Genomic DNA, 15363 nt, shown 5'->3' with positions numbered 1-15363 from the left:
GCCTGCTCACTCACTTACAACCCTACAGTTTAAACTCAGACACTCGGCTGCTCACTGACCGGGTTCTTGGTCACGTCATGATCAGTTGATTCAGTTTTTATTTAAGGGACCGTGTCTTGTACAAAACCGAAAGTATGAGTTAATATTCGAATGACATTGCGTGCAGTTGAGTGACGGGTAAATGCATTTATGAAGTATTTGCATTGTCTTTTTATTTGAAGAGGACATATATCTGAGTATATATTATTCACCAGTGTCATGATTTCAGGTAAGATTAATTGGCCTGTACATAACCAGGTTCTTCAATATTTTCTCATCTATGTTGCGACACACGCTCTTTCGTATGTAGGCTGTCTTTAAATTGCTTTGAATTATTCAAGAAGCAACATAAGTTGTCAGGGGTAGGAAGGTTTAATGTATAATAGCAGTTTACACGACCCAGCTGGCATATAATCGTTTATTCACCGTGGATCGAGGTTGAATAACCGCTGCATTTTGTTCCGATTTGGAAAAATGAATCAACGACTTTGTGTCAACGTCTACCTTTTCAAAACTGAATTAGCAGAGTTTTTTCGCTATTGTATCAACATACCACAGTTGAATTTGGTTTCAATTTTTAAGATGAAATCATCGTTGATAACACTGAATACATTGCATCTCCATTTTATTCCCCACCGTACACAACTTTGCTTTCAGTTACTCTTTATGCTAGTTTGGAATTGAATCATTTTGTCCCGGTGAGCGAGATTTAAGGGCAAATCCAGAGTCGTAGTCGTTGGAATAGTCCAGGGTCATAGAGCCAAAACGGAGATACATTATAAACAAACACTCGAATGCAAACAATGGAAAAAGGCCAATACCAGGCTAACAAACGAAGCCTTTAAAACACAGACGGGCTTTCATACATCCACCGAACACAATGAACAGCTAAAACACAGCGCATCAGACAAAGTTTAAATACATTAACAAGGTAGAAACGAGGGACAGGTGTGAGCAATCCAACGAGGATAAAACGAAACTACGGCATGGAACTAAAATACACAAGACAGGGAAAACATGGAACACGGAAGAAAGGAGGGGAAAACCGTGGCACATTTACATATTTCATGTTTTCATTTCAATATTTTTCACATTTAATTTACTTGCCATACCATACATACAAGTCATCTTGAATGTGATCCAATGGCACAGTCGGATTTCCAAACCGTTCTATATTTATTGCAAGACTGGGATGTTCCACACTGTATGGGAGGGAAAAAAGCATTATACAAGATTCCAGAATAAAATATTAAAGCAGTTCACTTTTTAGAATATTTTAATCAGAGAACTTGAACAGTACAACAGGAAACTGAATAAGACAGGCAATTAAAAACGCAAATCCCACATTTCTTTATGCTACCAGCACTCATCCTCTCTGGTGCATACCTGAGGTATTTTGCCATGGTCTGCTTTGTGTGTGGTTTTATATGTACTGATAACATCTAAACAACAAAAAACAGGTTAGATTACGATCTCAAATAATGTGCATTTTAGCTAATGTATTACAAATCATGTGTGCATTGTCAACCATTTTCCAGAGCTGTAGTTGTTTAAATACAATTACGTTTAGTTCACACCTCGCATGTTAAGCGACACTCGACTTGTGAAACTAGAAAACCCACTTTGTTGTTGCTATGGAACCACATTCCAGTGAAGTATATCACTTGGCTAAGAACCTCAACAGCAAAGGGTCTACTGTTGATCCTAAACTTGAACAGGCAGAGGACAGTCTCTCTAGGACAGTGTGAAACAAGTTGACAACCATCTGATGTGGGGCACTTTTTCCAGACTGCATGCCAAATTGGGACTGTGCTCACTGCTCACCATAAATGACAGGGTGCACAACCAAGACACCCATCTACTGCATTTATCCAAGCTGACTTACAATTCTGACTGAATACAATTCCATCAATTGAGGGTTAAGGGCCTTGCTCAGGGGCCCAACAGTGGCCACTTGGCAGGGGAAGATAGTTAGGTTAGCCATTTCGGGTGCCGCGTTAGCTACTAAATCTGGGGTCTATAGATACACAAGAGCGATGAAAAACTAACTAGCAAATTAGCAGATATTTTTGCGCCCTAACTAGCTACGTTACACATTATGCACTTTGCCTCTGTGGAAATATCACCAACAACCGCAAAAGCGCAAGTTGACAGTGTGAAAGTGTCAAAACGCACATTATTATTTATCATTGTTTCCTGACCAAGCTAACGCTAGCTAGCTGTATAACTAATGCAGTTAGCTAATAACGAGTTATCTAGCTAATTTAGTCCATAAACAATGCGCGCAAAAACCCTCTTCCGTTACGAGCTACCTCACCTCTGGAGTATTTTTGCGTGAGATATCTATTGTTGTTTTATGTTTTAACATATAAATTAGACCTTTGAAGTGTTTCTGATCAAAATATTAATAATATTTTGCAAATAAAATAATAAAGGCCTAAATTCCAACGTTGATTTATAAGTAATTTACTAACCTTTTCACAACGATTAAACGTTGAAACAACTGACATTATTTCAATCACATTTCAACGTTGAAGGTGGGTCATATGCCAGCTGGATAGCATTAGCGCCTTCAGGGTGGATGAATAAGGGAAACCCCTCTCCGCCCACCTGTTTCTCTGGATTTACAATGGTATTGTTTCAGCAGCATCTATAATCCCTAAGTCTAAATAATGATCATTCGGCATTTCCCAGTTTAGACTACAGCTGGGAGAGTTTAATGGGCGTGACGAGTCATGCGCATGATTAGGCTACAGCTACGAGTCATGCGTCTGATCACACGTCTGTTGAATGGTGTCGTCTAATAGCTAAACCAACAGATTCGTTTTAAGTGAAGTTTACAATAAAAACTCAATCTGGTTTACTTGTACAAGATTCAAAACAACAAATAATGTGAACGCCAATAGTGGTAATAAAGGTTATTAATTAACCATTGATTCTTCAGCAGACTATAACAGCGAAATATATTTATATAATAATGAATTATTGGCTCACAAGTTCCACAAGTCTTTTTATTACAACTGCTAGACGATTTTTTTAAATAATAGTTGTCTATTTATTAAAGGTAAACTGAAACTCAGCTCTACAGTTGCTTTCCTATGATGATAGTTGTTATTTGATAAATTAAAACAACTTAAAACTTAAGCAAAATCTAAACAAGCCTTAATCTGTCTTAAAATGTTACACAGTGTTTACATTTGCATTTATTTACATCTACATTAATTAACAGTCACACTACTGGGATGGGTTTGGCTGTTTCTCCTTCCCACTCTTTGTCATGCTTCCTTCAGTGAGTATGGTTATTAATTATCTAAAAGCTACAATCAACATATTTGGGATTTTGCTGACATTACTGTCAAATCTCTCTGCTCTGCAGAAATGTTCTCAGTGGTTGTTCCACAAGATCCTGTCACAGGGCTCCAGGGGGCATCTGTGTCTCTGCCCTGCACTCTCTCAAATAACACAGATGCTGGATCCCTTGAAGTGCGCTGGTACCGCCCAAATATGTACAATGCCCCAGTTCTGTTCTATAAAAACAGGCAGATCTTGGAGAGCCAAGCAGATCAAAAGTACCAGGGGCGAGTGTCTCTCTTAGGGATACAAGCGAAAGGAAATGTCACTCTGAAGTTGGAGAACCTCACACTAGCAGACAGAGGAGACTATATTTGCCATGTTAGCAGTGAAAGCTGGTATGAAAAGAACAAGGTGTCCCTCCAGATAAAAGGTAAAAGCTGGCTTCTTTATTTTTTTCAAAGCCTTCTTTTGACCATCTTCAGTTCGAAGTCACACAATGTTCCTCCCAGGTTGCAGTAAAAAAAAAAAAAAAAAAAACACTGGGGAAAGTTATTGGTGGATTTAACTGGTTAACATTACTGTTTTTTGCAGTTGTGGGTTCCACTCCTGTCCTCTCTGTTGCTAAAGCAGAAGATGAGAAGTTGAATATTAGCTGTCAGTCACATGGATGGTTTCCTGAGCCATCTGTCATCTGGACAGACAAGAGTGGGACAGACCTGAAACATCTCAGCAAAGTCAAGTTCACCACTGGTAACCCTTCTTAGATACCAAAAAGCAACTAGCATAATTTCTCCATAATTCCATCTATCCCTTAATTCCATCCATCTCATCCAGAAATACAACAAGGATGGTGTAAGGAAAAAGGGCATCTCTCCAAAAGAGAAGAAAAAATTATAGATTTTTATTCCAATAAGCAGTTGCAAAGTACAGTAAAGCACTACAGATTCAGTAGAGCTGGACTGAACACCTACTATTAAAAAAACACCATATTAACATTTGAAAGTAGCACCTCTCACCTGACTACACTTATCCTGTTAAGGATGTGACATCAATTGTGTATGACCGATGTTAAGGATTTCAGAATGAAAATACCACCCCAGTTGTATCTATCATTCCTCAATAGAAATGAAGTTCTAAGACGTTCATGTGTAGGCCAGTTCTCATTGTCAATGATGGTTGTTTATACCTCACTCTCAAAGTTCCTTTAAGTTAATTACAGCAAGAGCTGTTGGCACCTTCCTAACTGGCTTTTTCATATGCTAAATAAGCCACATGGTCTCTCCAATTCAGTGGAGACCCCCTGGTTTGGAACTTTTGTTATGATAGTGAAGCTGCTGAATGCAGTTCAGTAAGCCATTGACCTTTTGATCCCTTTCTTAAAGTGAGCTTGGGAGATATTAGGAGCTTTTGAGAAATGCATTTTGTAGACAGTAACTGTGTCTATACATCCATATGTAACGTTCCTATCCACTTCGTCCTCTTTGTTTCCCTACTCTCTTTCTCTCTCACTCCCCCCATCTGAACTTCTATCTCGCAGACTCTGAAGGGCTGGTGAATGTATGTTCTTGGCTCTTTGTCCCTTCCTCTGAATCAGAGTGGCTTTCCTGCTCTGTGGGTTTATCTACTTCCAATCAGGAGAGGGGAGAAAGCAGAATTCTGCCACATACTCCTGCAGGTGACACTTTACAATCACAAAGAGAAATAAAATTACACAAAACTGCATCCTTCCCCTAGCTATAACAGCATGATGCATCATTTTCCACATTTACGGACATCAAAACAATGAGCATAAATGGGTGGCTAATCCACGAAGGAAACTGCAAAATATATTACTCATTAGCCTAAGATTATCAGTAGACATGATAAGAACAGGATTTCTTACACTATATGGCATACTACCCTTAGTATATACTGTATACTGCATATTGGTCCCTGTATTAGTTTGCAGTATAATATTCAGTATGCGACAAACACAAGCCATACTATGAAGTCACGTGAAGCATATGAAGGTCCCGCCCACTTGTGAAAGATTTTCCACAACGGTTGTGTGATCGGAAGCAGTACACCAAGTAGATAGCTCTGGGTGCATATTTGGTGGAAGTAGTATGTCATCTGGGTATCTTTCGGGTACTCAAATAATTTATTTTGTTCGCAAATGTCTGATTTGGAGCCCAGTTAGTATGCAAGTAGTATGGAGTAGTAGTATATAGCTATTTCAAACACAGTCTAACACTTGTACTAGGCATGTCCAATGAAAATACGGCATCATAGTAGGAACAAATCTCAAAATGGTAATACAAATGATACCTACCTAGTCATTACAGGATCTAGCTAAATATGGAGATCCACAACTCCCAAAGCAGAACACACTCAGGCTTATGAGTTTGTTGGTTTTGTGTGTAGTTGCAGAGTCGATGTATGGACCCTTCATTGTGACGCTCATCTTCTTGCTGCTGTGTGTCACAGGACTTGCAGTATACTGCGTGCTAAATAAAAAAGGTGCTATACAAAAATAGGGTTTCACTGATACTAATATTATTCTCATTACATTCCTCTACAGAAGTGTGCATTTGACTCATAAACTTCTAAAATATGTGAATTTGAATTAAGTGATATTGTGTTGGCTGAGATGTTAGGCTGTAACACTACATGGCACTCTCTGTGTTGTAGGTCTGATTGGCTCCAAGCGAAAGAGAACACAAAGTACAGAAGGTAGGTACTGGGATAAAGTCCATTTTGCTGATAACAACCTGCTAAATGAACAATGATATCTGTTCAACTCTGTAATATCAAAGGAAGTGTTAAAGACGTGGCCATTTTCTCGGTCAGAATCCTGAGCAAGGGGTGAAACTGCAAGTAAATGTGCCATAGATGATATTACACAATTGTAATGAACCTTTGTTTAGATAAAATTAATATTTTGGAGATCTGATTGAGGAAATCATAGAACCATGCTTATGTGGCATTACTGGTTGAAATAGAAAACCAGTTGGCTGGACTGATGGTGAGAGGGTAAGATGCTGGTATACCATAGATGACTTTGCTGACTGTATCAGATCTGTTAAAATCAAATACTGAAATAAGAGCAGTAATTCTTGTGTCAGAAAGGTGTCTTTTTTTGGGGTGGGGGGGTGCAGTTAGATCAGGATTACAATTATGAGCCAAGGGTGAAACTGCAGGTAAATGTGTGTTAGAACAGATGAATGAACTTCGAATACTGAAAATCAAATACTGAAACATTTTTGTATTTTGTAGCGTCAGAAACTGAACGACTGAACACCTTTCCTATGGACACAGATAAGCAGACATGGAATAAATCTCACACTGCAGTTTCATCTGATCAGACTGCAATATTAGGTTAGTCAGAACGCCCATGGGTGAATGTGTGTGCATGTGCAAGTTCACATACTTTGGTTGAACCTACATTTCAATTTTCTGACAGCTCACAACTTAACTACCTTCCACAGAAAATGTTAAAAGGTTTCTGTTCTTGCATTAGGGCAGATTATTATAAGGACTCTGAATCCACTACTTTTTTACTTAAAAATAAAAAACACAGTCAGTCGTAATAAAATGTTACAGCCCAAGTGCCACAGGGTAAGGAGCAGGAGGCAGCAGTGAGTCTTGATAAACACAGACACTTATTCAAAAAACGTAATTCGCTAATGACAAACACAAACAGTACTGAACACACATAAAATGAGTAACGAATGGTACAGACAAAGAATACCTCAATACAAACAAGGAGCATGAAGAATGACCAACAAACATATTACCAACATGGTTTTAATACATACATATATGAAATGATTTAACAGGGTGCAGGTGTAACAAATGATCAACTAAAAAGAAGGGTGTGGCTGCAATCAAGGAATAATCACACGGTGAACAGTCAACAAGGAAACACCACCAGCATGTGGCAGGTCATATCACGTGATTTATTGGATGGGGAGAGTGCCGTTATATAAAATAAATAATTGCTGTTTATCGCAGTCCAATGAAAAGACGTAATGTAGATGGAACTTAGAAATGACTGATGAAAGGAAAGAAAAAAACCCATTTAAAACCAATGTGCTCATCAATATGCAAATGTTTCTAAATGAAAAAGATTGATTTCAATGCAATTTTTATTGTCATACCAACATAGCATTACACAAAGCTTTTTCACTGCCACATGGGTATATACACATTGAAACTGTACTAAAGTCCTCATGGACAAACATTAAGGTACAGTTAGTGACAAACAATGCAAAAAGCATAGACTATTACAGAGTGACAACCAGATGTTACACATAGCAACACTGGTCAGTAATGGACCATAAAGTATACTGAAGCAATGAGTAGTGTGGTAAAACAATATTATTGCTCCATTGTAGTAATATGCATCAGGAAATAAACTGCAGACTTTGACTTGTATCACAATTGATAATATGTATGATGTTATACAGTCCCAACTGGTGAATTCAATATTACAGCAGGCCCAATTCTGCATGAAAACAGAATAATTCAGAGTTAAAGAACCTGAAGTCTGGTGATAAATTTGTGGATCAAGAAGGAGTACTAGAGTGGGCTGAGTACATAGCCATGTGCTCTACCATTGAGAAAGTCCAAAACCCAGTTATATGTAAACTCTGAGTTTATTGATCAGTTTAATGGAATTACTGGTGTTAAATGTTGAGATCAAAGGTTAAAAATAACATTCAGTTAATTATTTCTTTTGTCTAGGTGGGTCAGTGTAAGATAGTGTAACATTCGCAGATAAGTCTTTGATGTGTGTAATCACTAATCCTTCAAAGCACTTCATTATTATAGGGGTGTGGGGTATGGGTCAGTAGTCATTTAGACATGTGATGGCAGTAGTGGTCTTAAAGCAGGTGGAAACAGTAGATATGGGCCAGTGATATGAAGATATCAGCCCAACTTCAGATGGCTGTTGAGGACATGCTCTAAAGAGTAGCTCTCCCTGTGTTTATCTTTCTTTGGCATCTCCGCACATCCTTGGTCACCAGAAACAGCTGGTCCTCAGGAGAAGTTATGGCTCTGCTATATTGCTCTGGGTTGTCGGTATTAACGCATGTAATGAATGTGTTGTGGTAATTTGTTACAAGGATGCGTTTTTGTCTGCCAATCTGGTTTCTGAATGGCCAGGGTGCCAGAGGGGACCTGGACTCCTGCTGCACAAGACAAGGATACAATCAAAGAGAACAATAGCAAACACTGGATATTTGGGTCTTTGATTGACCTTGATAAAATTGTGGTTCTTGGTAAAATATTAAGAGCTGGTACTTGTTCAAACTAATCCAAACCCTTAGGACACTTCAGATTTTCATTTTTTACTATTTTTTTTTACTAATTGCTGGAACATTTTTACTAATAATCTGGTTTTATTAACCCGAACCTTATTCCCAAAAGACAAAATAAGTCCAAATGACTTTAGATATGAAAATTTCAAATACTGAACTGAATATTAATGTTATAAATGTGTTTTATATATCAGCACGTGTAAGATAGATCAAAAACATGTCTGAAAAAATATATACAAAAGTGATTTGTCTATCAGAATTCTATGCACATCTTTATTTGTGGTTATTTATTTGTGCATCACAGAATCAGTTCCAACTGAAACTAATGTCTCTACCAACATCCCAGCCTCAGACCATCTCTGTGCAGGTAATTACTATCTTTTATGGCTCCAAAAATCACTCCTCAAATACCAGAAATTCATCTCCCTGTTATACACATTTATTTTATGGTATTGTAATATGTAAACAGATGTCACACGTTTAAACACTACAAGTGGATTGAGACAGGCTGTGCAGTGTGAGAAAGAAGAATCACTCACTGAAGGACATTGCAGGCACAAATCACATTATAATCAAACACATTATAAAAAGATGAAATACTCAAATGCTCATTATAAGATGAAATCAGTGGGCAAATAGCTTTAAAGGGTCTAAGATAGTTGTTGTTTATTGTAAAATACTTTTATATTTTTTTGGCACACTTGGCATATTATATCATTTTAGAAGTCAGACTGACACTTCCACTTGTGAACAGTGAGCTATTACTGATAGAGTGTCAATAAGAATACAGCCATTAAATATTTTCAATATAATACTTCCATTTACTGTATGATATCCATGACAAAGGAAAGTTAAATAATAAAAGTGGATAAGAACATTTAGCTGAAAGGTCCAGTAAAGTAATACCAGAAATGTTACAGCTTTAATTGGTTTATTAATTTTTAGAAATAAAATGATGAAATATCAACGTGTGTCTAAAATGTGCTCATTCCTCATGATCTCTACCTGTAGATCCTGTTCAGCATAAATCACCAGAAGAACCTTCAACAACAGGTTTTTTTTCCTCACTATTACAAATCAATTTTTCCCAACCCACAAAGTGTGTCCTAAAAATTCTATGAATTAGTACTTACAAACATAATTTATCAAGAAAATTCTATATAGGTCTTCATTTTCTAGTTAATTATTTGAGCTTCACAGATACAATTCAAAGACTAATACTTCTACTTCTTCCCAACTGGATCTAAAATGTGCTCATTCCTCATGATCTCTACCTGTAGATCCTGTTCAGCATAAATCACCAGAAGAACCTTCAACAACAGGTTTTTTTCCCTCACTATTACAAATCAATTTTTCCCAACCCACAAAGTGTGTCCTAAAAATTCTATGAATTAGTACTTACAAACATAATTTATCAAGAAAATTCTATATATGTCTTCATTTTCTAGTTAATTATTTGAGCTTCACAGATACAATTCAGACTAATACTTCTACTTCTTCCCAACTGGATCTAAAATGTGCTCATTCCTCATGATCTCTACCTGTAGATCCTGTTCAGCATAAATCACCAGAAGAACCTTCAACAACAGGTTTTTTTTTTCTCACTATTACAAATCAATTTTTCCCAACCCACCAAGAGTGTCCTAAATAATTCTATGAATTAGTACTTACAAACATAATTTATCAAAAAAATTCTATATAGGGGTTCATTTTCTAGTTAATTATTTGAGTGGGCTGAGTCCATAGCCATTTGCTCTACCATTGAGAAAGTCCAAAACCCAGTTATATGTAGACTCTGAGTTTATTGATCAGTTTAATGGAATTACTGGTGTTAAATGTTGAGATCAAATGTTAAAAATAACATTCAGTTAATTATTTCTTTTGTCTAGGTGGGTCAGTGTAAGATAGTGTAACATTCGCAGATAAGTCTTTGATGTGTGTAATCACTAATCCTTCAAAGCACTTCATTATTATAGGGGTGTGGGGTATGGGTCAGTAGTCATTTAGACATGTGATGGCAGTAGTGGTCTTAAAGCAGGTGGAAACAGTAGATATGGGCCAGTGATATGAAGATATCAGCCCAACTTCAGATGGCTGTTGAGGACATGCTCTAAAGAGTAGCTCTCCCTGTGTTTATCTTTCTTTGGCATCTCCGCACATCCTTGGTCACCAGAAACAGCTGGTCCTCAGGAGAAGTTATGGCTCTGCTATATTGCTCTGGGTTGTCGGTATTAACGCATGTAATGAATGTGTTGTGGTAATTTGTTACAAGGATGCGTTTTTGTCTGGCAATCTGGTTTCTGGATGGCCAGGGTGCCAGAGGGGACCTGGACTCCTGCTGCACAAGACAAGGATACAATCAAAGAGAACAATAGCAAACACTGGATATTTGGGTCTTTGATTAACCTTGATAAAATTGTGGTTCTTGGTAAAATATTAAGAGCTGGTACTTGTTCAAACTAATCCAAACCCTTAGGACACTTCAGATTTTCATTTTTTACTATTTTGTTTTACTAATTGCTAGAACATTTTTACTAATAATCTGGTTTTATTAACCCGAACCTTATTCCCAAAAGACAAAATAAGTCCAAATGACTTTAGATATGAAAATTTCAAATACTGAACTGATTATTAATGTTATAAATGTGTTTTATATATCAGAACGTGTAAGATAGATCAAAAACATGTCTGAAAAAATATATACAAAAGTGATTTGTCTATCAGAATTCTATGCACATCTTTATTTGTGGTTATTTATTTGTGCATCACAGAATCAGTTCAAACTGAAACTAATGTCTCTACCAACATCCCAGCCTCAGACCCTCTCTGTGCAGGTAATTACTATCTTTTATGGCTCCAAAAATCACTCCTCAAGTACCAGAAATTCATCTCCCTTTTATACACATTTATTTTATGGTATTGTAATATGTAAACAGATGTCACATGTTTAAACACTACAAGTGGATTGAGACAGGCTGTGCAGTGTGAGAAAGAAGAATCACTCACTGAAGGACATTGCAGGCATAAATCACATTATAATTAAACACATTATAAAAAGATGAAATACTCAAATGCTCACGATAAGATTAAATCATTTTAGAAGTCAGACCGACACTTCCACTTGTGAACAGTGAGCTATTACTGATAGTGTGTCAATAAGAATACAACCATTAAATATTTTCAATATAATACTTCCATTTATTGTATGATATCCATGACAAAAGAAAGTTAAATAATAAAAGTGTATAAGAACATTTAGCTGAACGGTCCAGTAAAGTAATACCAGAAATGTTACAGCTTTAATTGGTTTATTAATTTTTAGAAATAAAATGATGAAATATCAATGTGTGTCTAAAATGTGCTCATTCCTCATGATCTCTACCTGTAGATCCTGTTCAGCATAAATCACCAGAAGAACCTTCAACAACAGGTTTTTTTCTCACTATTACAAATCAATTTTTCCCAACCCACCAAGAGTGTCCTATAAAATTCTATGAATTAGTACTTACAAACATAATTTATCAAGAAAATTCTATATAGGTCTTCATTTTCTAGTTAATTATTTGAGCTTCACAGATACAATTCAAAGACTAATACTTCTACTTCTTCCCAACTGGATCTTCAAACTCTTTCAACAAGATCATCAAGACCATCAGTCAATTATTCTCACATTAATAAACATTTGTTCTGTAATGTTGTGTTAGACACAGTGAGTGACTCCAGACAGACTCTGCAGTTGCAGGTGAATCATCATGAACAAGAGCCTGTAAAGCCATCAATACCAGGTGAATGTTACAAGACAATTATATAAAATTAAAAATAAAATATATTTGGGATTCTTTGGAGTCTTTGGAGTAAATTGTCATTTAGTTTAATATCACTTCTAATACTGAGTTGCAGTACACATCTTACTGTTTTAAAGCAGTATTTCTTCTGTTTTGGTAATGTTTTGTGCGGTATTCCGGGGAACAGCATGGAACCAGGTGAAAACATGTAAAGGTAAGAAATGAACTCAGTTTAGTTCAACAATACTATATTATTATAAATATGTAGTGTTGGATAATAAAATATTTCCATTTCTGTCTTAAGTGAACATCACCATAGACTCAGAAGAAACTCCAAAGTTTTTTAGAGTTGGGCAGCAGGGAAAGAGAGTGCATTGCATTCAAATAGAAGAGTCTGATGACAACTTAAATGATAGAAACTTCTGCCTGTGTAAAGAGCAGTTTAGTTCTGGAAGAAAATACTGGGAGGTGAAGGTGTGGTCAAAACCTAAAGAAAAGCTGTCTTGGTACGTTGGAGTGGCAAGCGACACAGCTGAGAGAAAGTTCAACATCCCATTAATACCAAAGAATGGTTTCTGGGTCCTTTGTTATGAAAAGGAACGTAAAATATACTTCAAAGATCATCCAGTTCCATTAACAGATGTTATTGAAATTATCACAACAGTGGGAGTGTTTTTAGACTGTGATGAACACACTCTCTCCTTTTATGATGCTGATTCAAAATCACATATCTATACACTATCTAATGTGAAAGCCAAAGCACTGTACCCTCTAATCAGCCCTGGAGTACGAGACAAAACACCTTTACACATTGTAAATAAAACAGACTAAAGGAAACATTTTTAATGTTCTGACAAATGATCATGATCCTAACTTGTTTTATTGCTATACAAAGTTAAATATTTGTAATTCATGTTTTGTCAATTATTGTATTTTAATTGTACTCTTCTGAGTACACCTATTAAATATAACTAGAATAAGTGGGTGTATACACATTTTTCTGTATCTGTAAAGTGAATTTTATTATCCTCAATTTAGAATACAATAGTGACTTTAGATAGTAACAACAGGGTTTAGCTGTACCCTGTAGACTTTTAACACATCAACATAATACCATTTTGAAAAATCCTCTTAATGAAACTGCCTAAGTAAAAGTTTTCAAATTCAAACCTTGACTACCTTCGGCCAGGCCATGTTTTTGCTCTGCTCCAGCTTACACAACACATCTGAGGCCAGCCACCTTGTGGTGATGAGAACTGGAAGAGATCAACAATGTGGTTCAAAGTCCTTGAGAAATATGTCAGGAAGAAATGTCCTAGATTATTCCGTTTCAGATAATTGAAGAAGTTGAGTCAGAAACATACACAGGTTTTGTTTTCCACTGCACTGAAAAAGTTAGCAACTTCATCAAAGTATTAAGCACCATCTCTCATTTTGGCTTACCAAAACATACATGGCTTACATATACATAAACCTACACACCACCGATCAAATGTGCGCTCCACTAAATGGAGACAATTAATTGGCGTTCTGAGCAACATTCTTGATGCTGGCTTGTTTTCATGAGATTTTTGCTCATAAAATAAAAAAAATGTTGTTGTTGGTTTTTTTTTCTAATCTAGCTTTATACAACGCTCAAATGTTTAACACCAAACAATCAACACTCAAAAACCCAAGAAAATCACAAAAGAAAACCATTTAACATTATTTCCTTCCACATTTATTTATGTAACATATTCTTAACATCACTATATTAAAACATAAATAACATGATGCCACATTTCTTTATAGACCCCATGTTTAACTTCACAGTACACGTTTGCATTTCTGTTGACAAAATGATTGCTATCTCTTTCAGCAGTCTTCCTACATGCTATCAGTTTTCCTCCATTGTAAAGTGTTACACTGCTGGAGTGCTGCAGTGTGCTCATGATCTGGTTCGGGATTTGGGGCTGTCTGTGCACCTCGTTGCTGGCCCCGCCCCTCATTTTTGTGCTGTAAAGTGTAGTTAGTTGTGGTGTTTCTTTTGGTAGTGTGGGTTTTGTTTGTTATGTTGGCAAATAACCACTCCCGAAGTTATTCAGTGTTTGTATATAGATGTGTGTGTCTTTGTTCACCATTTAAATACACAAAATTTCACCTCGTCTGCCAGTTTAGTCCAGTGATTAATCATTCCACCTACCATCCTGCTACCAGTCTTTTCAAAGTGCTGTTGCGACCTCACCGCCTAGACAGGGTCGTAACAAAAGAAAGAAGCAGCTGTGCATGTAAAATAAATACCATTATTTCAGGTTGCATGTTACAGGGTTACAGATGTAGAATATAATAATATATCAATATAATAATGGTAATTTAGTTTTCATCACATTACTTCTTACCAATTTTCTTTATCCTTCACATTCCCAAATGCAATGGTATAGATTACTTGTAGGCTTATTACATTTGAGAATGGTATTGTATTGGGGACCATATTGCTTTTGTGACATTTGGAGCAAGGAGTGAAATGCGAGTGTAGGAAGGAGTGTTATGTGCAACTCAAATACAAAGTAAATGGAAAAAGTCCAGAAACCACACCATCACAGAAATCTGTCTCAGCCACTTTCTTAAGGCTTCTTTGCAGCACAAAGGTGAAACACAAAGCGTGTAACTGTGTGCTTAAAAAGGGGAGAGCAAAATGGAGAAATGTAACTCTGTTTTTAAGGCTTTTTCCTACAATTTGGCTTTAGAGATTTTCTGACTTTTCTACCTCACCCTACATAAAAATCTTTTTGCAATATTTGGATGAATTTTTAAAAAATGTTGGTCTTTTTTAATTCTTTTTTTTTTTTTTCAAAATTTGCAAAAACTTGGAGGATGGAAAACCTGCTTGTGTGCATGCATGTGTGTGAGCGCATGTGTGTGGGCTAGGTGCTGACTAAACTGTGGCAGTTTTATTTATACAG

At 36.5% G+C, this 15363-nt stretch overlaps 1 protein-coding gene and 1 long non-coding RNA gene across 5 annotated transcripts; one reads left to right on the top strand and one right to left on the bottom strand.

The window, feature by feature from the left end:
- The first annotated feature begins 68 nt into the window (after positions 1-68).
- LOC113583869 (butyrophilin subfamily 2 member A1-like) lies at positions 69-13968 on the top strand. 4 transcript variants are annotated; one of them, XM_081714618.1, is made up of 17 exons: positions 69-268; positions 3269-3328; positions 3416-3763; positions 3925-4083; positions 4871-5008; positions 5737-5832; positions 6004-6045; positions 6589-6690; positions 8941-9003; positions 9648-9689; positions 9917-9958; positions 10184-10225; positions 11408-11470; positions 12025-12066; positions 12341-12421; positions 12609-12635; positions 12726-13968. In XM_081714618.1, exons 1-17 carry the CDS (start codon positions 259-261, stop codon positions 13250-13252), a joined length of 1884 nt encoding a protein of 627 aa, XP_081570744.1. In that variant the 5' UTR covers positions 69-258; the 3' UTR covers positions 13253-13968. The 4 variants fall into 4 exon arrangements, with proteins under 4 accessions (XP_081570744.1, XP_081570746.1, XP_081570745.1 ...); XM_081714620.1 differs by lacking the exon at positions 5737-5832; XM_081714619.1 differs by lacking the exon at positions 9648-9689.
- On the bottom strand, positions 422-2732 carry LOC113583862 (uncharacterized). Its single transcript, XR_003411354.3, has 3 exons — positions 2514-2732; positions 1426-1481; positions 422-1241 (listed from the first exon to the last, which is right to left on the bottom strand). It is a non-coding gene; the product is annotated as an uncharacterized LOC113583862 (long non-coding RNA).
- Positions 13969-15363: the final 1395 nt, after the last annotated feature.

Source organism: Electrophorus electricus, chromosome 5, assembly GCF_041902795.1.
Source record: "Electrophorus electricus isolate QZ-2024a chromosome 5, ASM4190279v1, whole genome shotgun sequence".
NCBI lineage: Eukaryota > Metazoa > Chordata > Actinopteri > Gymnotiformes > Gymnotidae > Electrophorus > Electrophorus electricus.
Note: the sequence above shows the minus strand (reverse complement) of the source record. Positions and strands in the feature narration are given on the sequence as shown.